General features: G+C 46.3%; 1 protein-coding gene across 1 annotated transcript in view; it reads left to right on the top strand.

Annotated features, from left to right (window-relative positions):
• The window catches only part of TENM4 (teneurin transmembrane protein 4), a 385,973-nt gene that overhangs the window by 248,990 nt on the left and 109,193 nt on the right, over nt 1–27,790 (top strand). The window contains exon 12 of the mRNA XM_060160128.1: nt 13,318–13,503. Within this exon, the coding sequence (XP_060016111.1) occupies nt 13,318–13,503 (186 nt within the window). The remainder of the gene's footprint in view (nt 1–13,317; nt 13,504–27,790) is intronic.

Here is a 27,790-nt window from a genome sequence, read left to right as displayed (position 1 = left end):
GCTTTAGTTGGCTTTTCATCCTCTTGGTTCAGAGCTGCCTTAGAAAAGGGGAGGAATTTAACCTCTTTGAGATGGTCCTTAAAATTGGAAAAGCCTACCTTTCTGTCAGAGCCTAATAACTTCTAAATCTTCTAAAATCTTCTAAAGAAGATTTCAGGCTCTGTGGCATTTTCCAGAATACCATATCAGATTCGATCCCTTAAACCCATCATTTGCCCCTTCACTGGCTCTCACGCGGGTCTTCCTTCCCCTCCACCCCAGCCCAGTCATCTCTGTCCTCAGCCTCATCAATTCATTCCTCGTTTCCACTTCTCTACGAGCTCTCTCCAATCTTGCCTTCCATAAATGACCTTTATGTGAGAGGGCCCTCTCATACATTTTATTCCTTTGGGTTGCTGGCTCACAGAAGCAGTACCTGGCAGAGATTTTGATTGTAAAATGCTCATGCTGGTGGTTTATGATTCTTACCATTTCATTGCAGTTGGGTTTCATGGAATAACAGGTGGAGATCTTTTAGAGATTCAGTGGTATGGATTTGGGCGTCGCATGTGCAGTCAGAAAGAATTGCATGGCATTTGGAGCGGGACCAAGCTAGAATTTCAAGACTGAGCTTATCCAAAGAATATGGCTCATGATACCTGGCTGTTTTTCACATTAGTTTTAATATGTATATATAAAATGCCTAGCATGGTGGCTGGCACTCAGTAAGCACTCAATAAATAAAGTATTAATGTATATTTTTTAGAGTGCATGACTGAGTCTAAATTAGCCAAACAGTCCTTCAACTCTCAGGAATTGAAGTTTGAGGGCAGCTTATATGGTGAAGGTCTGGAGCCAGAACTGGATTGGAGTCTGTGTGACCTGAACAACTTGCTTTCTCTCTCGGAGGCTCGGTTTTCTTGTGGTTACTGAGACTCTCTACCCACCCCCCTTCCCCCCAGCCCCCGACTCTGGTCGTCGAGTCTAAGTGAAGAGTCACTAACGTGCTGACACGTTTATCCCCAGACACCAGCACAAGGGCCCTACGGCGCTAACACTGGCCTCTGCCCAGGGACTGAGCTTCCTGAGCTTTTTCCAGAGAGGAGCACAGCCTCCGCAGAGAGCACCCCAGAAGAGCTCCGGATGCGCACGCACTGCTGACAAGCACACACACCCCCTCCATTCACTCACAGCCCTTCCTGACCTCTCATGTGCCGGACCATTCTAGGCCCCGGGGATCAGCATGCCTCAGGCCACTCTCACGAGGTGACACGGAGTCATGAGGTGTTAAGGCCTCAACCGTCACATTTATGGTGGGTTTGGGGTGCACAAGGGCAGGAGCGTGCCCTCGGCCAGGAGGGGGACAGAGAAGAACCTGGGAAGGTCTTCCCCGGGATGGAGACTTGTGAGCCAGATTGTGAGAGGGGACTGAGGTGGGGTTCCTGGGGGCAGAGGAGGGGAGGGCCGTCCAAGCAGAGGGAACAGCATGTGCAGAAGTACAGAGCGGTCCTCCTTGAGTCTGACTCGAGAGTAGGAGCTGAGGAAGTGAGGCCAGGGAGGCAGGCAGGGTCCCAGTCATGGAGTCCACTCAGTGTCTTGCTGAAAATCTCAAATTAAAAAATCTTTCAACGCGCATTGAAGATTTCCCTTTCAGACTCCACGTCAGGGCTCTTTCTTTAACTCTCTCAGTGCATCATGGCTTAGGTCCTACCTCAGCTTAGCGAGACCTTCTAAAATTCAAACTCAGATCCTTTGAGCTTCCAGTTTCTTCTCTATTACTCTCCTCCCCTACCAAAAAGAAAAGCAAATCACAAAGCATAATTAATAACAAGAATGACCAGATAGATATGGAACAGAAAAGCTCTGTTACCAAATGAAGTCACAATTGATAGCAAAATAAGCCCATTTAAAAAAAAAAAAAAAAACCTGAAAGTAGCAACAGGGTTAAAAAAAATTAAAGCTCTAAACATAGCAGTTGCATTAGCCCTAAATTTTGAAAATGGTAATTCAATTTTATTTACGAGGCAAAATATAATTACGTTTAGATTTGAGGGAACAGAATTTAATTCTTACTAATGACAGAAAGACTGAGAGAGATGCTGTAATGCCAGAGAAATTGTCTTCTGTTCATGGATGGCAGAGAAGATTAGATTCAGCGTTGAGCATTCTCCCCTGTTACAAGTCTCATTTGTGTAGCGGGAATTGTTCACTCTCTGAGAAGCATTTGCTTCTCAGCCCAGAAAGCACAGCACCGACATCCAATTAAACATCAAAAGGAAACGATCAGACTGGGCTATTTCTGTGTAGGTATGTTCTGGGAGGGGAAACTCTACGTTAGAATTTCACCCAAGGAATCGTGTCCGTTGAGACTTGACATTTCCTGTGCCCTTTCCCAACAGCCAGTGACAGCCTAAAATCAAAGTTCAGAATAATAAATATCCAAGAGACTGACAATGAAGCAGAGAAAGAAGTGGGTGTGTTAGAAGGAGGCAGAGAAGAGCCCACCAGTTGCCTGGGAAGTACTGTGGCGGTTCAGACACAATGAGACGGTCACTTCCTAACATTTAATCAAAGCCTGGGAAATTGGGCCCAAACAGGCGTGCTCCTAAATACTGCCAGAGTCAAAGGTCGATAAACCAGAAGCTGGCAGCTTTGTAATTTAGTAGAATTCCCGCCGACAGCCCTGGAACATTTTCTATCACAACTGGAGCTCTTCAGTATGCAAATCTAAGCCCTTCTGAAATTGGGCTTCAGAATTAGGTTTCTATTTGGATGCCCAAGCTGATATCTTGTACAAAATCTCTGGCTGTCTTCCTCAATCAAATGGCTGGTATGGTAACTCTGTAATTTTAAAATAATAACTATCCTTTGAATGGAAATTTTATTTACATTTTACAGAACTCCTCCATGTATGTGCTTCATGATTTATTCAAACAACAAATATATAAGCCTCTGAAATTGCAGACGGTGTTATTCTCAGGAAACCAGGGTTCAGGGAACTTGAGTGCCTTTCCCAAAGGCACTCTGGGAAAGAAAGGATTCAAATCCAGCCTTCTCTGGGTTCAGAACCCATGCTTATCCCCTGCGTAATCCTGCCATGGGCTATTACCAAGGTTTACGCCGATACTGACCGTGGATCAGGTATCAGGTTTACAAGGTACCACTCCACTTGGTGACACTGCCAGGAACCATGTAAATTGGATCATGACCACAGTGGACCTGGCAGTACTACAGGGGTTCAGGAGAAGAGCAGTTGCTTTCAGCCGGGGTGATCAAGGTGGCTTCTTGGAGGAAGTGGGATTTAAGGTGGGTGATGGAGGTTGGATTTGAATTGTCAGAGATGGAAGAAAGAGGCAAGCACCTTGCAGCAGCCCATTGTGGAAGTCAAAGATTTGCAACAAGTACATAGATGAGACAGATCCTGGCATTTTCTAGGAAAGAACCACAGTTTGGAGTAGCTTAGCTTAGGATATCTGTGGCAGTAATGAGAGGGAGAAGAGGTGAAGGAAGTTAGCAGGCATCAGATCATGAATGGCCTTAGAAGAGTTTAGGTTTTATCTGTCAGTGGAAGGCACTGAAGAGTTTCAGGCAGAGCTGTGACGTGGTCAGGTTTGGTTTTAGAAAGCTTATTCTAATATTGGCATGCAGTTTGAGGTGCCTGGGAGACTTCTAGGAGGAGGTGTCCATGGTGGAGGTGGAGAGGTGGACCTTCACAAAAGGGTGTCAGGGCTGGAGGTCTGAACATCAGCTGTCTCTTCAGTATACCCAGTTGGGCCCTTTCAGTGGGGTAGTGGTTCAGCCCTGGCCACAAATACACGTCCCAGTTACCTTCTTTGGCTTCTCTGCTCACCAGTCCTTTCCCGGCTTGTAATCATTCTGCAAAGTCAGAGCGTGCTTGGAGGCCTCCGCCATGCTAGCTTCGAACTCCTTTAATCAGGAAGCCAGATACCCTCCAATTAAGGTGAATAGAGGCGACCTACTTCTTCGTGTAATAGGTGCTTCCTAAAGCTTGAAATTCTAGTCCTGGGGGAATAGATTGGAGACTGCTCTGCACCAACGTACTGGAGTCCATTTTCCTGCTTGGTTTGAACGCTTTCTGAGCTCCTTGAGTGAGGTGAAAGGCCATGTGGTTTCCAAGGCTCATTAGCTTTCTGCCATCTAGATCTGGGGGACCGAAGCACGGCTTGGAGCCGCTCTGACTCTCAGGTGATAGGGATGGAAGTTGAGAAGCGCAGGAGAGTGACTTGGGTTTGGCCTCAATGTCAAAAGAAGATTAATTACCGTAAGGAAGTCAGATGCTCCTTTCCTATACCTTCCTCCCTTCTGACTTCTTCCTGTAACCTGCACTGAGACTAAAAAGCCATCTGCCCAATTTTGTGGGAGAGGGAGGGAGAGAGATTGGGTGCTATATTCGAGCCAAATTGTTCAAAATGCAGGGATATCTGGCCTGTGGAAGTGAGAGTTAAATTGTAATTGGCCTACTGTGTGCCAGGCATGGTGGCCAGCTTTGTGCTCATTTATACAACTAGGCAGACTTGAGTTCCTCGAGGACGGGAATAACTTAATACAATTTCTGAATCCCCAGCTTCTAAGGGTATCTGGCATATAGTAGGTCCTCAATATATTTTTAAATCAATTTTAAGATTCATTACCGCCGTTTTATAAATGACCAAGATAAGGCTCAGATATGTGCAATGTTTGTTTCCCAGAGCCGGGAAGTAGCAAAGAAGGCTTTTATACCCAGCTTGCCCAAATCCAGGCCTCTGCCCTGTGCAAAATCATAGTACCTTGAGTAGTTACTGGAGTGCCCTGCCTCAGACCACTGGAACCTGGAGGTACATGGATGCAGTCCAAAGATACATTTTCTGTGTGAGACTCACTACAGAGTACAGAGACTAATCTGATGATGGCAGGGTTCTGGAGGCAACACAGGTAGACTAACAACCCTGATAAAGGTTTGCATAAAGTGCTTTGGGAAGGCAGGAGATGAAGCCCCTTCCAGTGTGGGCTCTGGAAGGAGGCTTCAGGGAGGAGGTGGCATTGGAGCCAGACTTCAACATGTGAAGACTGGGGGAAAGGAGCATGTAGACCATGAAAGCAGCCTATGCAGAGGCACAGAGGAGGGGGCCGAAGAGTGGTGAGGCCTCCCCGCCTTTAGCCGTTTATCTAGCTGGCCCCTTACATGACTATTTCCTAAGGCAGCCATCAAGTTCTTACTCAGGTACTAATATGCACATGACTGTGTGGCCAAGGACAAGGCGCTTCCTCTCTTTGGCCCGTGTTGTCCTGTCTACAGGATGGTTAGAGAATCTCTAAGATACCTTCTCATGCTCTGACCAAGAAAACTGCTCCTCTGCGTTTTCCTCCTCTTTTTGTCTCTTAACCCCTAAACACACCTGAAGGTGAGCCCCTGGCCACATCCAGGCCACTTCCTGCCCCGCATCAGCTCTCTCCTGACTCACTCTCCTTCTCCTTCATTTTCCCCTGTTCCCTCAGTCCTTTACTTCCAGCTGTCTCCCTTCCTCACTCTCGGCTCCCTGTTTCTGTGCCTTTCTTCCACATCCACCTTGCAAAACCCAGGATCACTCCAGCCACTCACCATCTCTGATCTTACAGCCAGGCTTCTGAGTGCTTTAAGTCAAATCATGTCACGCTCACGATCTTTAGCCCCTCCTGGGTCGTTCGAGCTGCAGTTCTTCTGGTACTTTGTGAGTTCTTACACTCAGTCCCCAGGGGGCTCTTTCAGATGTCCACATCTATCCATTAGCATCCTCCTCAGCAGAGATTCCTACCTCACTGAGAATGTGGAGGCCGTGGTTTACGTGTTCTCTCATTATCCTGGTCTGTCCCTTACACGGGTCTTTGCCGCTTACCTCTCCCCAGGGCATGAGGGGCCCAGGAAGCCTGTCCTCCTGATTATGCTCCAGATCCAGTCCTCTCCGGCTGTTGAGAGGAACCTCAGTTGTTCACGTCCTCCCCTTGCTCTCCACAGTATCTTCAAACCCTCCCTTCCCCTGGCCCTTTCTAGCACATAAACGTAAAATAGTTGCCATGTAGTGAGTGAGTGCTCTGTAAAAGATGTACATGACATTAGGCACGTTACATGATGTTCTTTTAAGCCTCACATGAACCTCAGGTGTTGGTGTCTCTATCCTTTTTTGCAGAAGAGAAAGCTGAGGCACAGAAAGATGAATTAAGTAGCCCAAGTCAAACAGATGGATGGATGGATGGATGGATGGATGGATGGATGGATGGATGGATGGATGGATGGATAGATGGGCAGTTAGATGGCCTGTTGACTTAATAGCTGATTGGATGATTAGATGATTGGGTTGATGGACAGATGGATGAGCTGATGGACAGGCAGATGGATGGATGGAGGTTGAAAAGACAGTTAAACAGACAAACAAAAGGAAAAGTACTTAACATGATAAACATTGAGTCAGGGTGAAATCAGACTCTGATTTCAGAGATTCTCTAGTCTATCTGGGGTGAGGATCTAATACATAATTAATAAGGAAATATGTCAGATTACAGCTGAGGTTTTGCCTAAACCTGATCCCACAGTTCACAGACCAAAAAGCTGTGTTAATCATAGTCGCCTTTCATTCTAGCTAAGTACCTTTGAGTAAGTCACTTAGTCTCTCCAAGCAGTTTCCTCAGTGATGGGAAGGGAGTGAAAATAAAATTGCAGGGATGTTGTGAGGATTTAATGAGGTAATATTTGTGTGCCACCAATAGTGGTTCTACAGTTTCTCCTTATTTTTGCCTCAAATGCTGTTTAGTGTAGCGTGGACTTAAAGTGTCCAAGGATTTCATGAGAAATTCCCCCAAGGAATTTTCAAGGACCAGGATTTCAGAGAAATCCCCCAAACTGGGCACTAACTCAGATGAGCTAGCGATGCAACAGAAAATCCTAGTGGAAATCATTTAAAATTATTTAACCCTTACTAAAATTTCTTAAGGTCACTTCTAAGAACCTCAGGTCCTAAGCAGAATAGAACAGTTTTCCCTATTATCCCTTTTAGTGCTAAATACAGACTTATTAAAGGGCTTCCCAGGAGGTCATATGGGGCCAAGGCTCTGCTTTCACATCCCTGAATTTCAAAGACAGCCTCACCTGTATCTGTTCCTTACTCAGCAGGAAAGCACACAGATCCTTGCGTGGGGTCCCCTCTGTCCCCGACTTGTGTCAATTTCGAGCATCTTTCCAAGTCAAAGAAATTTTATGGGAAAATTATATATAAGTATTTCCCTTTAGGGGAGAGGCACAGCTTCCCTTACCAGCTGTTGTAATGAACAGGATTGTAAAGTAAGTCCAGACAAATTAAAACGTAGCTGTGATAGGTCCGAGGCTTCCTCTAGGTTCATACGGGGATTAACATTTAATGAGAGGAGACTGCAGCAGCTTCTTTCCTCGTGTATACACTTCGGAGCACAATTAACCAATAGCCAAACGATATATTTTTCCCACCCTTTTCGTCATGTGTCCACCTGCTTCCACATCATAGAAAGGGAACAGGTATGACACGGGCATTGGTGCGAAGGAAGATGTGTGTGAGGGTGTAAGAACTGAGACACTTTAAGGTTACAAGCTATCCGTCGGAGATTGGAGAAGATAAGTTTCTAAGAAGGTTAAGCACAAAGAAGGCTGAGCCTCTGTGTGAATATATTTAACCAAATAAATTTTGTACAATATGGCGCTGGGATAGAGTTGAGCCAACTGACATAACACCTCTTCCATGAGATTTTTTAAAAATTCATCTGTTCTTTCAACAAATATTTGTTGAAAGCTCATTCTCTGCCAGACCTGGTGCCTGCTGCTGGGAACCAAGATGAGTAAAAGTGAGAGCCTGCCATCAGGTGGGCTTCCAGTCTAGAGAGAAGACAGACGTGATACCAGTGAGGCAGGGCAGAGGTGGGGTGGGGAAGGGGAGGTGCCGGGGGGGTGCGGCTTTCCCCAGGAGAAGAGCCAGGGTGTTCTTGGGCCTGACCTGGTTGCTCTCCAAGGCCCTGTATAGTTCAGCCAGGAACTTTACAGACTTGGAATGACACTTTAGGACAGTTGGGGATTTTCACCCGCTTTTAAGAGGAAGCCGAAGCTACGCATACAGGTGGCTTCTACCTGGGTTTTAATGGTTTTAATGGTTTTAATGGTCTTGGCTGATGGTGCCACGCTAGGTAACCAGAGAAAGAGTTTCATACCCAAATTTTGAGGCTCTGCTGCTAGAAAACATCTTGCTCTTCAGGGAGATGATTCCCTTCTCGGTGACTCGGAGCTGCACTGATACAGGATGTCGTAGGTCTCCATCAATCAGTTAGTGTACAGAACACGACATACATAACACAGATTACATAGAGCCATTCACATTTACCCTTTCCTTCAGTTACCACCACTCACTCACCCTGTAGGGGACCATTGTTACTCTCCCTGTTTGGGGGGTGAAGAAGTATGGTCCAGAGAGATTAAGTAATTCTCCCAAGGGCTCCGCACGGACTCAAGGAGACTGGAGAGTCGGAATCTGAATCCACGTCTACTGTATGGATTGTGTACTCTATGGTACGTCAGAGGGTTCCTCCCCGGCCCCTACCGTCCAGCATGGAGTCAGACAGTGCCGATGTTGATCACATGACCGTCGCCTAGCCTTTATCAAATGCTTGCTTGTATCAGGTGTGTTGTATAAGTCAGAATTCACATCTGATCTGACTTCAGTCTGATAACACTTGCCACTACACCCCATTTCCTTTCTTATAAGAATATGTGTGTGCACAGTTTTTCATATCCTGACTATGTGCCAGGCTCCATACCAGAAGCTTCACTTCTATTCATCTTAAGGCATTTAATTCAATTAGGTTATGTCCGTCTGCCACGCTAGAATGTCACTCCTTGAGGTCAGGAAAGAGCCGTGTCTGTCATACTCACCATTGGATCCCCCAGTGCCCGCTCACCATTGGATTTGCACCCAGTGAGCGCTCAAGAAATTAAGCAGATGAGAGTGATTCCTCCACCAACTCTCTGCAGTAGTCAGTGTCATCCCCAGTTTACAACTGAGCAAACTTGAGACTTAGGAGCTGTGACCCAAATTTCACAAAGTACCATTTACATTACATAAAGGGCACAGGAGCTGTCAAAGCACGTTCTTTAGCATCATCCTATTTGGTTTTCACCAGCCACTCTGGGAAGTTATATCTGCTTCGGTGTAAAAGCAGAATCAGAGAAGCAAAAATAAAGCAGTTCCTTTTATTTCAAGGACAAAAAAAAAAAAAAAATTGAGGTACATAAAAAAATAGCAATGGGGCCTACAACGTGAGACCCAATGAAGCAGAATCTCGGATTCCTGCTCCCGTCATGAGGCAGTGGGTCTCCTGCACTTGGGCGGAGAGCCCATCTGCAGAAAAGAAGCTCAACACTGCCAGGTTGTGTTACCATCAGTTAGCACCACATAAACATCAAGGTCACCCGGTTCAGGCCCCTTCCATTAAAATGTGCAAGAGCTCACAACCCAGCTTGTAAAGGACTGATGGGGGAGGTGCTCAGCCACCAGGCAGCCTTAGCTTCGCGCCAAGGCAGCATGTCTAGTGTAAACTGGCGGGGAGATGGAGAGTTTGGAGGGACGGCCCCGCAGTCTCCAGAGGAGAAAAGTGAGCTCGGGTGTCTGGGAAACTCTGTGTAAAGAATCTCATTGCATCTCACACATAGGCAGGGTCTGACTTGAACGTAACAAGGGATAAACAACAGGGCCGGAAACGAGGGGAGATCTGCTGGAAGAGCCAGGAGGTTCCCTCAAAGGAGAGCCTGCCTCTGTCTATTCTGTGACTCAGTTTCCATATCTGTAAAATGAGCCTGCCTCTGTCTAGCCTGTGACTCAGTTTCCATATCTGTAAAATGCTTATCTTGCAGCCTTGCCCTGAGGATTGTCACAATGAGGAGAAAGCACCAGATGAACACACGACCTTGTAGAATTCCCCTATGCTCTCTGGGTCTCAGTAGCCCCACCTCTAAGAAGGATAATAGCCAGGTGTTCGCACAGCGTTGTTGTGATAGTTAAATGAGAAATTGTATGTGAAGGGTGCTTTGTAAACTGTAAAACCTGATATAAGTGTTAAGTTATTAAGTCAGAAATGGCTTTTCCATACATTACCTCATCTGATCTAATGCCAACCGTGTAAGATTGGCAAAGTGGGATTTACTAGCCCCATTTTACTGAAACGGAAATCGAGATTCAATGAATTGCATAACTTGCACCTTGAAGATTACCCAGCCAATAAGTGACAAAGCCTAGATACCAAATCTGTCTGATCCTAAGATTCACGGTTCTTTTTTCATTGCACGTAAGCAGAAAGGTGCCGAAGTGAGTAACAGCTGTAGATTACTCAGCTGATCTTAGCAATCAGTTTGGGCTTTGTCTGGGCAATGATCTCCTGTGGGGCAGAGACTGTGTCTTATTGACCTCTGTATTCCTAGCACCCGGCGCAGTTTCTGGCGCATAGCAGGCAGGCATGGACTATTACTGGAAGAATAAAGGAATCAGTATGAGCTGTATATCAGGGCTGTGTACCCTCTGAAGGGGGTGCTGTCATCATTCCTATTTTACGGAGGAAGAAAATGAAGCTCAGAGCAGTTGAGGAGGCTGTCTAAGGTCCCACAACTGGCAGAACCAAGATTTGGAGTCACACCTGATTCCAAGTCTTACGCTCTTTCACACACACTGCCTCAAAGTTAACTAGTAAAGGTATGAACTACCCAGTAGTGAGGACCTGAAGTGAGGCCGTCAAATGCTGGGGAAGCCCTGCCTCTTCTGCTCTCAAGCCCGTGACCTTCAAGTGCCCCGCAGCCCAAAACACCAAGACTGTGAACTCCAAGTGCCCCGAGGAAGGCTGCCCCACAGCCTGTCCCTCTCCAGGCTCACAGCTCGGTGAACAGAAGGGTTATTGGAAGTTTACTTTCACACCATAAACTGCCGCCTGGAAAATGTGCTGAGTAAACCCCCCAGAATGCTAAGCTGATCTTTCCTCCAGGCTCTCAGGTGAAAGTCCCAGCAAGCCCTGAGTTCAGGCCCTGCCTCCAGAGTCACCTGGGTCGATGCCCGTGCAGCGCTGTGCAGAAGGGATGGAAATTTCAGACTTAGGACGTAGGGAGACCCAGGGACCCGAGATTGTCATTCTTCATCTTGAGAAAAATCCAGGACATTGTCCATGTAAGCAAGAAGGGAAGGAAACTTGAAGAACATCTTGAGAAAACCCCCTTCCTGGAGGACTGCTGGGTGTCCCGACACTTTGCTCCACAGCTCCACGCTCGCTTGGGAAGTTTTCACAAGGGCAACCCACCAGAGATATGCAGACAGATAGACCTGGACTGACTCTCAGCCAGGCTGAGCAGGGTGTACCTGAATTGTTTTAAATTCTTAGGCACCTGTAGCCCCAGGTACACATGGATTTATTCATTATCCAGCAAACCTTAATTAAGGGTCTGTTCTGTGCCAAGATCTGTGCTGGGTACCAGGCCTAGAGGTGATCAGAATTCATCCAGCCTCAGGTTGTCCTGAGTCTGACAATGAGACACGCAGAAATGGAGAAGCAGTCTACCATGTCACATGGAAAGGCACGGAGCAAGAGAACAACCGCTGAGTGAATCGTGGGAGACTTCTCAGAGGAGGAGGGACACTCCAGCCGAGCCTTAGGGCTAGATCATGCTGTGTGACGTGGAGGATGTTTATATCATAGACTCGCACAGTCTTAGATGCCATCACGTCCCCCCTGCAGTTGATGAGGAAACCAACACCCAGAGAGGGCAAGTGACTTTCCCAAGGTCACACAGCAGATCCATGGCTGAGCAGACACAGACCTCACAAACCTGGTCTTTGGACACGTAGTCTAAAGCTCACTGTCCTGAGAAATCTTTCTTGAGTTAGTGATCTTGCCATGCCTTTTCTATTGTCCACTTCACTGAATGCTCAGCACAGCCCTGATGGGTAGAAGAGGTGCTGTGAGGCAGCATCACCAGTGAAGTCAAGGAACCTGCCCAGGGTCACACAGCTTCTGCTCCTGAGCCTGGCATAGAACCCAGGTCCCCTGGCTCCAGGTCAGGGCTCTTTGCACACATTTTACAGCAGCCTTTCTCTCCCCTGGGGAGCTGAGAAACCCAGTGTGGTACTGCACGCATTAACTCCCTTTCCAGCTACTTGGCTTGGCAAGATGTCAGGCATAGGAACACACCATAAATGGGAACTATTACTGTTTTCTGTTTTGCTTATTTTTTAATTCTTGAACATTGTAGCCGTTGCCTTGTAGATTAATATGGAAGTTCTGAGCCTCTGAGATCTAATTTTATTTTCTTTTTCAAAAGTAGTTGGACTGTTAGTAGCTTCCAAGCCAGGAGTGTAGCTTGGAAGGGGTAATGTGCAAATGCAATTCGACATGGGTGCCAGTCAGTTTAATTTGAAAGAAATTAAAGGTGTTGGGATCTTCATTTGAAGAACGTTGGGCCACGAGGCACAGAATCGCGTCAGGGTCTCCATCACAGCGCTGGCAGAGAGCATCAAGGGCCCCAGTTGTTCAACTGGTTTCCTAAAAAGGAGTTGTGTTTCAAAGCTCTCACAACCCCTGCCTGAGTAACCGTGAAGTTGTCGCTGGCCCTGGGCCCAAGGGGCTTGTGGATCAGGTCGCGAGTGTCTTTTGCACCATCTCACAGACGGGCCTTTGTGAAGGGCTGGGCAACTCCAGTCTGGCTGTGAAGCACCTCCACCCCCAGTCCAGCTGTTTGCTTTGGAAAAGCCACTTAGATGGTGCTCGGAGTTGGGGTGATGAAGCAGTGAGCAGGGGAACTGAACGTAAACCCAGCAGAGCACCAGAGAACCCCCCTGGGATGCGGGGGTCCAGCCTCCCCTTTCCTCCCATCTCAGTTAGAATCAAAGCTGGAATGAAGTGCAAGCCCAGGACCCGTCATGCACCCCAGCCAGACCCACAGGTACTTCGCCTGGCTCATCCTCACTTTGTTTTCACACATAACTGGTTTTTAATTAAATTTGACTTCTCCTCGCATCTGTTCAGAAGGGCGGTCCCCTTTGGAAGCGGTAAGCACAGAAGCGGGGACAGGCTGGCCACAGAGAAAAGTGAACAGAGCAGAGCCCTACAGTCCATCCTATTTTGGCGAGGAAAGGGGCTCGGGACAGGCCTCTGGCTGGAGAACTGTTCTTGTCCGAGGGTCCTTGTTCTTGTCCCGAGCCTCCTGAGCCTCTGGAATCCCGACTGCTCACAGAGCGTGTGACCCTTGTTCCCAAGAACGACTGGCTCAATACTTGTCTTTTCTCTCTCCCCCTTCTCCCTCCCCCCACCCAGAGATCTGTGCGGCCGAGTGTGGTGGCCACGGCGTCTGCGTGGGGGGCACCTGCCGCTGCGAGGACGGCTGGATGGGGGCGGCCTGCGACCAGCGCGCCTGCCACCCGCGCTGCGCCGAGCATGGGACCTGCCGGGACGGCAAGTGCGAGTGCAGCCCGGGCTGGAACGGCGAGCACTGCACCATCGGTATGAGGGCCGGGCCCCCGCACCTTCTCCAGGGCTGCGCGGTGCCGTTGTCTGTCGGGCACCTCGGGGCCCCTGTCGCATGTGGGAACTGGGCCAAAAGTCCTTTCATCTGACGACATTATGGTTGGCTTTTCCTAGACATCAGTTGGACTCAAACTCACAATAGGACATTTTTAACCTTTTCCCTCCCACCCTGCATCTCCCAGATCTCAGCTGGCTGGTCAGCGTGCCTTGGGTTTAGCCCTTCCCGGGCCAACAGCAGTATAACTTTGTGTTAGGAGCTGGGGTTCAGGCATGAGGCAGACGACTCTACCTTCGCAGCTGTGAGCAAGTCCCAAGGCCTCTCGGAGCCTCAGTTTCCTCACCTGTGAAATGGGGATAATAATGCACGTACAGGCTGGCACATCGTACAGTACTCCATAAACACAGCCATTAAATCAAGTTTATGGTCTGGTTGGGAGGTCTTGGGCTTAGTGCTGAACACCCCCAGTAGCCTCCTAGGCTGGAGCTCCCGAAGAGGCCTGGGATCCTGGGGAAAGCTTCCCGCAGGCCCCAGGCCACATCTGCATCCCATTAGGCCTGGGATCTCCCCCCTCCCCTGTCGTCGGCTTCCGTCCCGTCTGCATTTGTCTCCTTTCCCCTCTCCTGGTGGCTCCTTGGCACCAGCCCCTGCTGAAGCAGCACTGTTGGCAGCTTTCAAAACAAGCTGATCACTCTGTTCCCTTCTTTCTGCCTTTCCTGCTGGTTTTGTTGATTTTAAACACAGCCAGACGTTTGCTTGGTTTATTATCCTGGAATGAACACTCACCAAAAGGTCTTTATTGAATCAACTGGTCTGTGTATGTGTGTTTTAACTTCTTCCCCTTCCATTTTTTTTCAAGGAAGGGTCTGTGATCAAATGGCAAGCACATGGCTCTGGGAGACAGGATTCCGGGTGCCTCTCCAGCTCTGACAGTCACCTCTTGATTACAGAAACTGGGAGGCAAGCCCCAAAGATTACGAGGGACAAAGGAATTTTGAGCAAATGGGGCTACCTCTCATTTCATATTGTTTTAGGCCGCATTCCTTTTGTTTTGCAGCCTGAAATGAGTTTTTATTCATCATCCCTGCCTCCACACCATCGCCCTTTTTATCAATGGCAGTGGAATACCTTATACTTACTAATATTAATAATAATGGGCTCTGATTTTTGAGTATTTACAGTGTGGCGAGCACTGTGCTAAGGGCTTTAACTGCGTTCTTTCCCACTCCCATCCATCACCCTGTGGAGGCACACGTATTACCCCCCCTCCTTTTCAAGGACCTGAGGCCCAAGGTCACTTAACTGTTAAGAAGTAGGACTGGACGTTGAGGCTTGGTTTTCTGAGCCTTGGGGAGGAGCTCCTCGCCAGCTGCTTGCTCTGCGGTCCTTGCAGGACAAAGCCCAGGTTTTCTGCAGAGGCCTCTGGCTCTCATCCTTCCCAGAGGCTGGGCCTTCTTATTCCAGTTGGTCTCAGAGTCCCACAGCTAGCCGGCCAGCCACACTCTTACCAGAGTCCAGAGCCGCTCCACAGCCGCCGGCAGCCCACCCTGCTTTTCCGTAGCAGAACGCGCCGCGCTGTCTCACTGTGCGCCTCTGGGTGGCTTCTTTCCGTCAGTGTCTTCCTATCCCACGACCGCCCTGGACACCTCTTAAAGAAAAGCAGCCCTAGTCACCAGAGAGGCCCACCTGCTTCTTTCAACTCTGCCCTTCCTTCACCTTCACTTTTCTGCATGACTAAGGACAAGCTGACCTTTTAGCCTCCCAGCCCAGAAGGGGACCCATCCCTATTAAAACCAAAATCAGAGCCCAGAGAGAATGCATTCTGTTTTCTATCACTTGCTTATAGAGTCCTCGGCTCACCTCACCAAGTTCCAAGCAGTTTATGGATGTCAGACTTCTATAAGGTTAAAGCATCTCATCTGGGTCAAATGATGAGGGATTTGCGTAAATCCTCCCTGCGTCCAGTCACAGATGATTCATGGCAGGGCTTGTGGGCAGGCTGGGTTCCAGCTGGTGTCTCGTGGATGTTCCTCAGCCTAGCTTGAAACACATCTCTGTTGTGATGCTAAGGAGTCAGACCAGCCCATCCCACCTCCCCTGCACACCCTGTTGTCACTCTTTAAGAGCAAATTCCTCCTTGGGATTGCAGATGCTTTTTCCCCTCCGGATAAGAAATACACCAAGGTAAATGTGCACGGTTCAAGAGGGAGGTTGACAGTCCTAAATACCAGAAAACTGTCACAGGACATTGAAGAAGTAAAGGACTAGTCATAGTGGCTCAGATGAAAGGACTTTGGCTCGGAATTCTGTTACCTTTCATTGTGTGGTGCGCGTATCCTTTGACCCTGTCTAATCTCCCCGCATGGCAACTTGCCCTCTGTGCGTCTCTGCCCCGTGGCCAGCTGCATCCCTGCTAGAAACCCGACACCCTAGTGCCGAAGGAACACTTCAGTAACCTTGCTGGATGGAAGGGAAGGAGTACGAGATACAAACGAGGGAAACAATGGCGGTGCCTTCTTTTTTCTTTTCAGAATAGATATGAGAAGGAGAAACCCCTTTTTAATCTTTGATGGTAACAAGAAGCACTTCCTTATGTTCCAGGGAACTTCACTCCCTGCGAGGATCATTTAGGAAAAGCAAAAACTGCTGGTGTGAAAAGTTAGAAATTCAAAGTGTTAAATGTTCTCTTGTTGTCAGATTTCATCATTATTCAATGGGTCATCGCACAGCTAGCTCGTATTTTTCAGTGTGGTTCTGTCCCATACCAGAGAAGAGGCCAGGATCCACGATGCTGATTCAGAGACCTCCACGCAGTGGGATCCAAAGAGAGCAAGGCCTGTTCATTTGCACACTGCTGCCCTCCGTAAACGGGAAAGAATGACTTGGTTCCCTAACAGCTGGCATAAAAGAGTAAGACAAGTCTGGGCTCCTTTGGGTCAAGTCCCCAGCTTAAAAGCCTTCTTACCCCAGTGACATTTCCCAGAGCAGATTATATAGTAGGAATTAAATATCTCCTTTTGGAGGCTTGGGTCCACCTTTTCTTTTATGGAAGCTCCCTGGTTTTTCTCAAAACAGATTGGTTTTCTCAAAAGAGATTGGCATCCTCTTTCATGACAATATTTTTGTCAAAAAGCAAGACTATTTCAAATCTTAATTCCTTACGTTAGGAATTATCTGTCTCTTTGCAACTTCAAGAAAAGTCTTGGTGACGGCACCGTGGATAGACCACATGGTCGCTGGGGCCTTCAGTTTCTCCCTCTGTGAATCACAGAGTGGGGTGGCTGGAGGAGGCCTGCAGGGGTGATGGAATTCCGGCCCCTCCTCCACTGCCCACAGACTGCACACCCATCACCTGCTCCTAAACATATCCCACAAATAAAAAAGGATTTTTTCATTTTCACTCTTACTTACTTACTAGTAATACATCCACTTGTGTATATGGAACCAGTTTCCCTAGTCTAGAAGTTAAGGTCAGATGGATTGATTAGGGTCCATTTCTCAAGTATATGGTCAACACAGAGTCATCAAAAACGTATTTTTGGACGTCTTTTCCAGGAATTTTATGAGTCTCTTAAGTCTGGGGCTTGACCTCCAGTTTCTTTAGAGAAAGCTGAAAATCATAGCTAAATTTAAGAAGGTGTTTAATTTTTCCTATTTCTTTGAAAACACTTACCAACATTTTGGATCACTTCTATGATAGTTATTTTGTTCACTTCACTGCCCCTTGTCTATGAGGTCCCAAAACACATGTGGGAAATGCTAGCTCCTGATTACATGTGTAAAATTCCAACCTTGACCCCAAAGCTGTGATTGTTCAAGATGCCAGATATGCAGAAGTATTTACTAGGTTCCAGGAGAACTGTCCAATCATATAAATCTTGATTCTCAAACAAATCCTCCTCTGGGAGTAAAGATCAAAATAATACTCTGATGATGCAATTACTAGAGCGAGCAAAGCCAGACTTCCCGATGCAGGGAAATTACAAAGAAAGGCCACACAGTCTTCTGGAGTTCTTTGTCCACTTTTGAACGGTAGCTCTTGAGTTTCTTTTTTGTAATCAGACAATCCTTAACCAAGAGCTCACAAGCATTCACAAGGTATCAGCGCCTGTGAGATAATCCTATGCTTCTCCCTCCTCAGAGGCATTCTCTTACATCATGACCCATGAGTTGTAGGACAAATGCTGACACGGAGAAAGAGAAAACGGACAGGGATCTACCCCGTGTTATCACAGCAAGAACTTGATTAGTTGATGGTCCTGGGAGCTTTCAGCCCACACGTGGTAGGAGTGGGAAACTGGAGACCAGTGAGTGGGCTCCGTGAGCCCCTCTCGGGGTGGGTGCCGTTGGCCACTTATTCCTCATTGATCCTTCGTCCAAAGAGAGAAGAGCATGAATGTATCCAAGAACTTAACAAGAACATCTCTTTGATGATTTGTCATCCATCTGAAAGAAGTTCAGATGACTATAGCCACCCCAGTCATCACCTGCCATAATGATCTTCGTTTCACCTGACCTAACGGGTACCAATGATACAGCTGTTAGAATCAATGGAGGCTCCTGAAGAATAAGCTTCTTGCCATGTTCTTCACAACCTTTGATGGGGGCCCCTGAAGCTTCTTGGGATTCTCTTAAGAGAAATTTCTGGAAACTTCTATTGGTACAGGCAAGTGAAGGAAAGAAGCTTTCACATTGGAGGTCATAGAAATGCTAAAGAGATCTAAGACCTCACAGGCTACCCTCGTGCTAAGGCTCAGAGCTTGTCTTATAAATAGCTGTGTGCCTCCACTATCTCCACTTTGTTGCACAGTGACAGGAACATAGAAGCGCGTGGTCCAAGAGGAAAATGACTCTGCTTCCATCGTCTTCATCCTGAAATCTGGAGGAGAAAGATGAAGGAATTTGGGGAAGCCCTGAATCCACCATCCATAATGCAAGCTTAGGGACTTGGCGTCATCTTTTCTTAAAGTTAGTGCTTTAAAATCACGATGAAATTTTACGTGACTTGAGTCAAGGGCATATGTGCCAAGCTTTTCAAACAGTGAAAGAAACAGCAGTGTGGACTTCTGCATATGCCTTTTATAAGTAAATGGCATTGGACTTCAAAGACTCAGTTACCACTTTCATTTTCAGTAGAGGCAAGGAAGCTCTCTTCCATTCCCAGGAAGCTCTTGGTCTTGGTATTGACTGGCTGTTATCAGCTTTTTTCACAGCGTGGCCTGAGGTCACTGCGTGAGGAAGGAATCCCAGGATTTGTGGAATCCACTGTTGTCTCCTGAAACCCACAACATTGATTACGACCTGAGTGTGCCTCCGTCACTTCCACTGGCTGGTGTTCCTGCCTGTGGTCTGAGAAATTAGTAAGCATCTTTTAAGGGTACTAAAAACATATTTAATAGAGATCTTTATTGCTAAATAGTTCTTATAGCAATAGAAGAGAGAGGGAGCTCTCTGAGGTCAGCCCCTGGGTTTGGGGAGATTAGCCTATATAGTGGATATAATCTCTACTCATCACCAGAGCCATGATATCACCGTTAAGTTTGGAGACGTTTTTCTGGTCAGAGAATTCCCTCCAAGTGGATGCTGCGCAGTGGTATGGTCATTTGAATCCCCATGATGCCTGTCTCGTCCAGCCGAGTCATCCTTGCCAACCCTGTGAGAGAAATCTAGGCTCACTCCATCTCATCTGTAGCTGGGTTCAGTGTCATTACCAGAACCTGTGATTATGACCCTCCACAAAATTCTGCAGATCTGAACGCTAAGAACACCAGCTGAGCCAGGAGATCTGTGTGTTGTGTCGTGGTTCTCCGATGGCGTATCCTGGGAGATGATGTCTAAGCAATTTTAGATCACTTTGCAAAATTAGATGAATGATCTTGACTAAGATGCAGGTGACAGATGAACCAAGAATCGAGAAAGTCTTCGCCTTCACCAGAGATGCTTCCTAGGTGGTTTTTCATGTGGGCTGACCCCGTTTTTCACTGTCATTCCACAACTTTGTTTGTTCAGTCCTGCTTAATACACCACTCCCCTTCACTTTCCCTTCTTACATCCTGTTAGCTCATGGACCGTGCAGCATCTGTAAGAATGAAGGGGAAGTGTGCAGACCCAGTGAAAACTCCTCTTCCCAATTTTCCACTTGGCTCTGCAGCCTCCGGGAACATATTTCCTCTTGAAGCACAGACCACATGGGTGCCTGAACTAAGAACCTACCCTCTCATCCACCAGTCTTAGGAGGCAAATATATATTGATGAACAGCCACAGTGTCTGTCCTGTCCAGAGGATTGAAAACATAAAATTTATATTTCTTTTATGGAGAATGTTCTTACAGTTTATAGAACCCTAGGGCTTCCAGATAAGGCCTCACCATTGCAGTTGAGCCCTCTCTTATGGACTTTTGATTCACATGTGAAATCGAGCTAAGGGTGGGGACCAGCCCGGCTGAAAGCATCAGCCCTTCAGGAAATGGCCATCTCTCCAGCCTTTGTGGGAGCACATGTGGAGGAGGTATAGAGAAGGAGGTGCTAGGGAAGCTCCTCCAATGGCTGTGACCACAGCCCAATAGGGATGGTGAAATGCTGTTACTGATTTATGCTGGGAATGAAGAGGTCTGCCCTGCCCCAAGCACAGAGCCAGGCACCCATGTATATGCACAGTAGGTTTACTTCAGAGCCACATTTGACACCCATCCTCGCAAATGAGCAAAACCTTAGATTGCCAAATAATTCAGTGCTTGGATATAACCCCCCAATGATGACGTGTGATGATGACAATGATGTATGCGTTGGAAGACAAAGCATACATCATTCTACCTTTTAAGTTAATCAGCATTGAGAAGGAGTCAGGTTTCCTTTTCTTTCTCTTGTCTTTCACAGCCACATCCATTGACCTGCACCTCACATTCTGTGTAAGATGCAAAGGAGAGATGCATCTTCCTTAGAACACCACGCATTCTGCATTCACGTCTATGTGGGCACGTGGGTCCGTGGAAAATACAAGAATGGCAAACAGATAAGCTAGCAGTATATTTGACCAAAGGCTCAACCTACTTCCCTGGTGTATATCAGGGGTGACTCACACTTTGCCTATTTCCGAATTCCAACCTCCTGGGGTCACCTCTGCCATGCAGGGTGCCCTCACTCTTGTCCCGCTGCATCTCCTGGAGGGAAGGTGGTTGCTGCTTTAGGTAGACAAAGGGGCAGGTTCTAGTCTTCCATAAAGCTGATGGAGCAGGAGTGTAGCCACTTTTGCAGCTTCCCATCCTCCTTTTTCCGCTGTTCTCCTCATCCATATGTCTTCTTATTTATATGATCACATTTCCAAACGCCTGGATCACAGAGTGAGTTGACGTTCCTTTTGGCCCTTCCTGGAGAATGTGCTTGCTCTCCCTCCTTCTCTCTCGTGTTGTCCTGTCTTTGGTTTTATTTTCCCCACCCTGGCAGGTCTGTCCCAAACGTGGGGTGCAGCCCCCTTTGTCTCCTTGGCACCTGGCATGGTTATGTGACAGGCAGTATTGCACTTTTTCAATCCTACCTTAAATGTGCTGTCTTTTATTTCCCAAGCGCACTATCTGGATAGGGTAGTTAAAGGTATGGTGTTCTTCCTCTATTTTCCTGTTGTCTTTGTGTGTGTGCTTGTGTATGAGCATAACAGACAGAAGAAATGCGTATCTGGAAATGTATAGATACCCCGTAAGCAAGGTGTCTCGGTGCTGCCACGTCCCAGGCTTTGTCACAGCAGACACTGCCCGGAGGGCGGGGTTTTGGTCACAAGATGGTTGATACACCTGGAGTGTCATTCTCCCCTGCCCCAGGTGCTCAGTCTGTTTTGTGACATTACCACTGTGCTGTTGTCCTTCTCTCCCCATACACAGATACACCCCCTCACCCCTTCTACCCCATCTCATGTCACCCTGCCCATGCTTTATGGCCCCTGGTCCATCAGAATGAAGATGCTGGGAACCAGGGTGGGTGGCCTGAGACAGGAAGAGACCCCAGAGCAAACTGAGAAATCCTAAGAACTCCATTCCCCCTAGTACTAGTACTGTGTGCTAGATGCTGTGCCAGGCTCTGGAGAAATGGGGGAAAACAGACCCCTGACCTCAGGAAGTGAATGGTCTGTTTGTTTGGATTTTTTTTTCCTTTTCAGAGAAGGCCTGACTTTGGTAAGTTTTATTTTTGAAGAGTGTTCCCCACAGGCCAAGTAATTCCTTCTGTTTGAAACATTTACATTAAGTAGATGGTACCCAATTTTCCAAAGAGGCCTCATTGCTCTAGGAATAAGTCTCAGAACGATCAGATGTGTGTGCTCCAGAAAGGCCCCAAGCTTCCGGAGGAGAAATACCATGCCATCTTCAGCTTTTTATCCTCAGGCCCTCACACGGCACCAGGCACCACATATGTGCCCATTGGTTAAGGAAACACACTCTGAAGTCAGACTGCCTGAGTTTGAATCCAAACTCCAATACTCAATGAACTGGATGACCTTGGCCATGCTTCTTCACCTCTCTTCCCTTCAGAGTCTTTATAAAATGAGGAAAACAGGACGTGCCTGGTGGGATTGGCATGAGGACTGATTAAAGTAATGAATGTAAAGTGCTTAGCACGTGGGCAGGAATGATGCTCAGTAAATGTTAGCTGTGCTGTTTTATCATCATATTCTTAGCCTCACCGTTAACTTGGAGAAGGACTTCATCAACCACACTAATTTTTGAAATTGTAAAGAAAAAGGTTAAATTGGCTTTTAATAAGAGATAGCAACTGCTGTTTAAAAAGTGATGGAAAGGATTTTAGGGAAACATCAATGACTAAATGCTTTTCAACTGGAATATCTTTGCCAAATACAGCAAAGGTGGTACTAGGGCCCATCCAATGGTGTTGAGAAGCACGCTGCCTCGCATTTCACGTACTGGCCTTCAACCAAGAATAACATTATTCCAGCAAGAAAGAGTAGCACCTCTGAGCCTCTTTAAAATAGGCATTTCACACATAATCGTTATCAGAGGAATCCTCAGTATGGATTAAGTTTAATAGCTGGTGGATTTTTTTTCCTACTTTGTGAGGTTTTTCCATATCCATGAGTCTTAAGGGAGTCCTGTGAATTTTTTCAAGTGAATAGATATGCTCATTTGATTGGAGAAGGAAATTAAAGTTGAAGAAGCTGAGTGGCCCATTCTGGATCACACTCATAGTAAGTGACAGAACCCAGGATTTTGTGTTTCCTGGCCTAATCCGTATTTCCAGTATTCTTTCATCTGTCACGGTAAGTCACCGAGAATGTCCCATTAATTTCCAAAATTATTCCTCCAAACTGTCTTCCAAACTGGCAGCCTCACCAGGAAGTGACCTGTATTCTCTCAAACCACCCGTTCTGATCTTTAGTTCAGAAAATATATCACCAAACCTTGAGCTGGATTAGGTCAGTGAATCATAACTTGCTTTAAAAGACAAATGTTTCTTGCCAAAATCTAGGTCTGGACCAAGCCCCATCTGGCTGACTTTCTGGTATAATGGGTACTAGTAACTCCCTCCAAAAAAAGAATTCAGAGACCGATATAATGCAAACCCCAGACTTTTCAGAGTAGAGTATTTTGCAGTTCAGAGACAAACCAGCCTTTGTTCTTTGCTTTCCACTTGCATTGGAAGACACTGAGGAAACAACAGTCACTCAGCAAGTATGTTGAACTCCTCCTAAGTGCCAGGAAATGTGGATGCCACACAACGGAAGTGGTCCCAGCCTAGCAGAGAAGACACTAAAACAAATAATTCCAACAAAGTATGATGACGATTGTGATAGAGAAAGTCCCACGGCCACTTAGCAAGAAGAGCTCTCCCCAACTTAGGCAGGGCCTCATAGACCAAGACCGTGGGCCGTAACATAAGCATGGTATCCCGCTTTTAAAAGCAGGACGATGACTTGATGACGTTTGTGATTTGGAAGGATCTGATCTAGCCATATTGTGGAAAAGAGTTGAAAAGGAGCATTTGGGGGCAAAGAGACCAATTAGGAGACTGTTGCTATCATCTAGGAGGGAAACAACAGTGACCTTGTCTAGGGAAGTGACGGTAGGGGTGAAAAAGTACAAGAAAACCAGAAAGAGAAACAAACATAAATGGGACATTTGTTGTGTTAGGTGTGTTGCATAGCTGCTTTACCACTTAAGTAAAAAATAAATACCTTCAAGGATTCTGAAAGTCTTCTAGCTTCAAGGGAGGCTTCTTCCTAGGCTTAAGCAGGAGGTTGAAGATAAAGCGGTCCCCTGTCATTTAAAGGGCATTGTTTCTTTTCAAAAGCTTATTAGCCCTTCTCTAAACCTTAAAATTACATTATTTTGGCTCTGGCAAATGCCTGGTGTGAGTCGTTCCAGAGGGTATTGTTAATGTCACTTGGGCTCTCTGAATTACTGATGAATTTCAGGGTTGTGGAATGAATGAGCTTTAGCAATGGGTAAAGATGGGCATATTGCTTTAAGAAAGTCAGCAAGACCCCCAGAGGAGGCTTCCTCATACTGGCTCATGGGGGTGTGTTGATCCCAGGTGCAAATTCCTGCTTGAGAGCAAACCTCATTCAAGCCACAGGTACTACAGTTCTCTCTGAAACCCTGAAACTGGTAGGACAGTGCAGACCCTCGGGATAGAACCTGGTCCATTTGAAGAAACTGTGGAGAGAGTGCTGTGATTTCACGTGTAGAGCTTACCCTCCCCAAGAACACGGGCTCCTCCTGGCAGTTTAAGAGCAGCACAGAATGTGTTGCACCAGGCACTGTGTGCTAAGAGGAGCTTCCCACAGAGGGTTTTGTGGAATGGAATATTCTGCATTATTGTAAATGGTTGTGGGTAGGGGAGGAATAGTTCTGGGGAAAGCGTTCTGATACTCAAATAAGCAGGTTTCTTTATTATAAGACTTCCCAGAGCCTTTAGTGTATTAATATTTAGTGTGACTTTCTAGGATAAGAATATAGGATATATTGTTTTCCAGACTTACAGAAGTTTGTATTTGAGGACCTCATAGAACTAGTAGTTCAAAGAATTCACTTTGAGAAGTATTGTTTGAGATTATAAGGTCCATTTTAAATTGCCCTGGAACAAAGGGTATCGATAAATAGAGTATAAAAATATTGAGGGCAGAGGCTATATCTCAGCTCTGTATACCCCAGAATTAACGCATGCCTGGTGTCCAGTAGGTGTTAAGTAAAGTTTGTTGAAATTAAGAACAAAATCATCAAATTTGAAGTTGTTTTGACCTTCTCTATTGGGTGGCTGTACTGGAGGGACCTAACAGAGCATCTCATCCAAACCTTCATTTCACAGATGAGGAAATTGAGGCCAAAAGAGGAAAAATCACTTTCCCAAGATCCCACAACTTAGTCAGGCTGGACCTAGGTCTCCACCTCATTCATTGATTCATTTCAACAAATACATACCGAGTACTGGCTCCATGCAAGGCGCTGGATTAGGTCCAAGGTTGCCTTTGTGGCAAGTATGGCAACTTTATGGCAAGTTTACATTCTAGTGGAGGGAGTAAGGCAGTAAACTATTGCAAAATTAATAATTTGAGTATGCTCGGGACAGTTGCTCTCAGGGGGAAAGAGTGCCAGGAAAGCATGAAACGGTGGGCCTGGTGTGACACTCGTGACCCTCAACCCATGTCATTGCTTCCTGCTGAGCTGCATGTTGGCCCCATGACCACGTCATTGGGTTTGTCTCAGCTCCCTCTGGCAAGGTTTATATTTATGAGGACCACAGCTTTTGACCCAAACATTGACACAGTTTGGACTGGCAAAGGGTTATTTTCTGGTTTGTGAGTTTCTTAGTGAAGTTATACAATGTTAGAACAAAATAAACCCAATAATAATAATAGCAGTTGTCATTTCTTAAATGCCTACCAGTGTTACCCACTGTGCTAAATAATTGATATACATTATCCCATTAATCTTCTTAACAACTCTTTGAATTACATATTACCTCCATTTTACAGATGAGAAAACTGAGGCTTAGAGAGTTAAATAATTTGCCAGTCATCACACAGATAGTAAGTAAAATGGTGGTGCTGGGATTTAAACTGAGGTCTGTCTAGGTACAAAGTCCATACTGTATTATAACACATGGTTTTTATTAAAAATTTAGGATTAAAGGGTGTGAAATTGGCACTGCCCTAGGAAATAAGGATCTGGAAAATATAACCAAAAGTTACTTAGTTTGGAAATAATATATGTAGAACGTCTAGCACAGTGGCAAGCCATAGCAGACCTTCAGTATATGGCAACTGGCATTGTCATCACTGTCCTGAAGCATCTAAACCAGGGTTTGGCATCTACAGCACACAGGCCAAATCTGGCTCATCACTTGTTTTTGTAAATAAAGTTTTATTGGAACACAGCCATGCCCATTCATTTATAAATTGTACGTAGCTCCTTTCAAGCTACAATGGCAGTGTTGAGTAATTGCAACAGAGACCAGATGGCTCACAAGCCTAAAATATTTATTATCTGGACCTTTACCGGAAAAGCTTGCCAACTCTGATCTAGATAACTGCCTCAGTTTTCTATTTTGCCTTTCTATGACCGCTACCTGAGGTTAGGGATACAACTTATGATATGATAGTCCCTCTACTAAACTAGAGAGAAGGTCAGGGTGAGTAGAAGATTCAGATACTGTGTTCAAGCTGTATGTCAGGCTTTGTGCGTCATGCATACATTATCTTATTTAATCCTCCCAACAACCCCATTTTAGAAGTAGACTGAGGCTCAGAGAAATTAAATAAGGTGCCTGGGTGTCCTAAAGCCACTGTGTGACAGAGCCAGCCTTTGATGTGGCTCCCAAGCGTGTGCTCTTAGATAAGAGATGTTATTTGCATCTTACAAGAGGCTACATCTTGGAGCAAGAGAAAGCAGTCCACTACCATTCTTAACGATTGGACTCTTCTTCCTCCAAAACGGATCTCAAATACATAGGAGGCTTAATTTAAAGTCTCAGCTGGATGGACAAAACTTTAAATGGGATTAGTTGGAAAAAGAGGCAGTCTGTATTTGCTTAGATCAGGAAGGGTGGCTGATGGGAGCTACTGAGTCAGAACGCCTGGGCGGTCACCTGCACGTCACAGCACTGCTCCTGTGCTTTCCAACTGCTTTCTCGATCACTTTTGGGGTGGCCATGCTGCTGGCTTCCCACCTTTCCCAGCAGGCTTCTGCTGTGACCCCATTATCTACATTTGCTTCAAAACTTCCACAGGAATCCCTCCTAGGCTCAGAGTACACACTACGTAAATGTTTCTTCCTTTGAATGGAACACAGTGGCCAGATTGATTGATTGGTATTGAACATCTCAAGTATAAATGAACATGTTCTTTTCTTTTACTTTGTAAGAACAGTCAACTATCAGAAGGCCTTGAAACAGTACAGCTTTAGATTCTATTTGATCGGCCATTTAGTGAGTACCTACCTTGGCCTAGGTCTTATATCAGACAGCCACATCCACACTTGTCCCATTTAAGAATAATGGGTCCGTTTTCAGTTATTTCATGATAGAAAATTTAGTTTGCAGCTTTAGTTGCTGCTCTTAATAATAAAACAAGTTTTATAGATGGCAGAGTGCTTTCACATCCATACCTTTCCCTGAGACTGAGCAAGGGCCAGAGAAGACATCCCAGGGAGGTAATATTTTGATAGCCCATCTGAGAAAAGAATTGGCGGATTTGTTAAAAGGAGGACTTGAATGAAAACCAAGCAGCAACGCAGAAGCTGGAGTAAACCGTGTAACTTCACAGATTCTCAGGCCTAGATTTCTAAGCTACAGACTCAGAGAGAGAGGGGTTTGAAAAGGTGGTCAACAAAAACCTGCACATCTACTTGAATAGTAACTCCCCACCTTATGATATAGTCAAAGCAGACCTAAGGCAGAGTCTAAATATTGCCTGACCCTCCTTGATTGAATCACCCACAGCCCTCTCAGGCAGATGGCCACTCCTGTATTTGGTTCCCACCATATTTTGTACATCTCCCTCAGGGTACTTAGCAGTGAAATATTTTGCTTATACAAACCTGTCTCCTTCGATAGGCTGCATGCTCCTCAAGAATAAGAACTAGGTCTTACTCATCTCTGTACCTCCAGTGCTAGCCCAGAGAAGGTGCTTAATAGATGACAGATGTACAGATGAAGAAAACTAGGGAAGGGAAGCCTGCCCAAACCTGCAATGGCAATCACAGACAGCCCTACTTAGTCTCTCTCGTGGCAGTTGTCCGGGTTCCCTTTACTCACTGTAGATAA

The sequence above is a fragment of the Lagenorhynchus albirostris genome, chromosome 9 (assembly GCF_949774975.1).
Source record: "Lagenorhynchus albirostris chromosome 9, mLagAlb1.1, whole genome shotgun sequence".
Classification (NCBI taxonomy): Eukaryota; Metazoa; Chordata; class Mammalia; order Artiodactyla; family Delphinidae; genus Lagenorhynchus; species Lagenorhynchus albirostris.
This window is presented reverse-complemented; position numbering and strand designations above follow the sequence as displayed.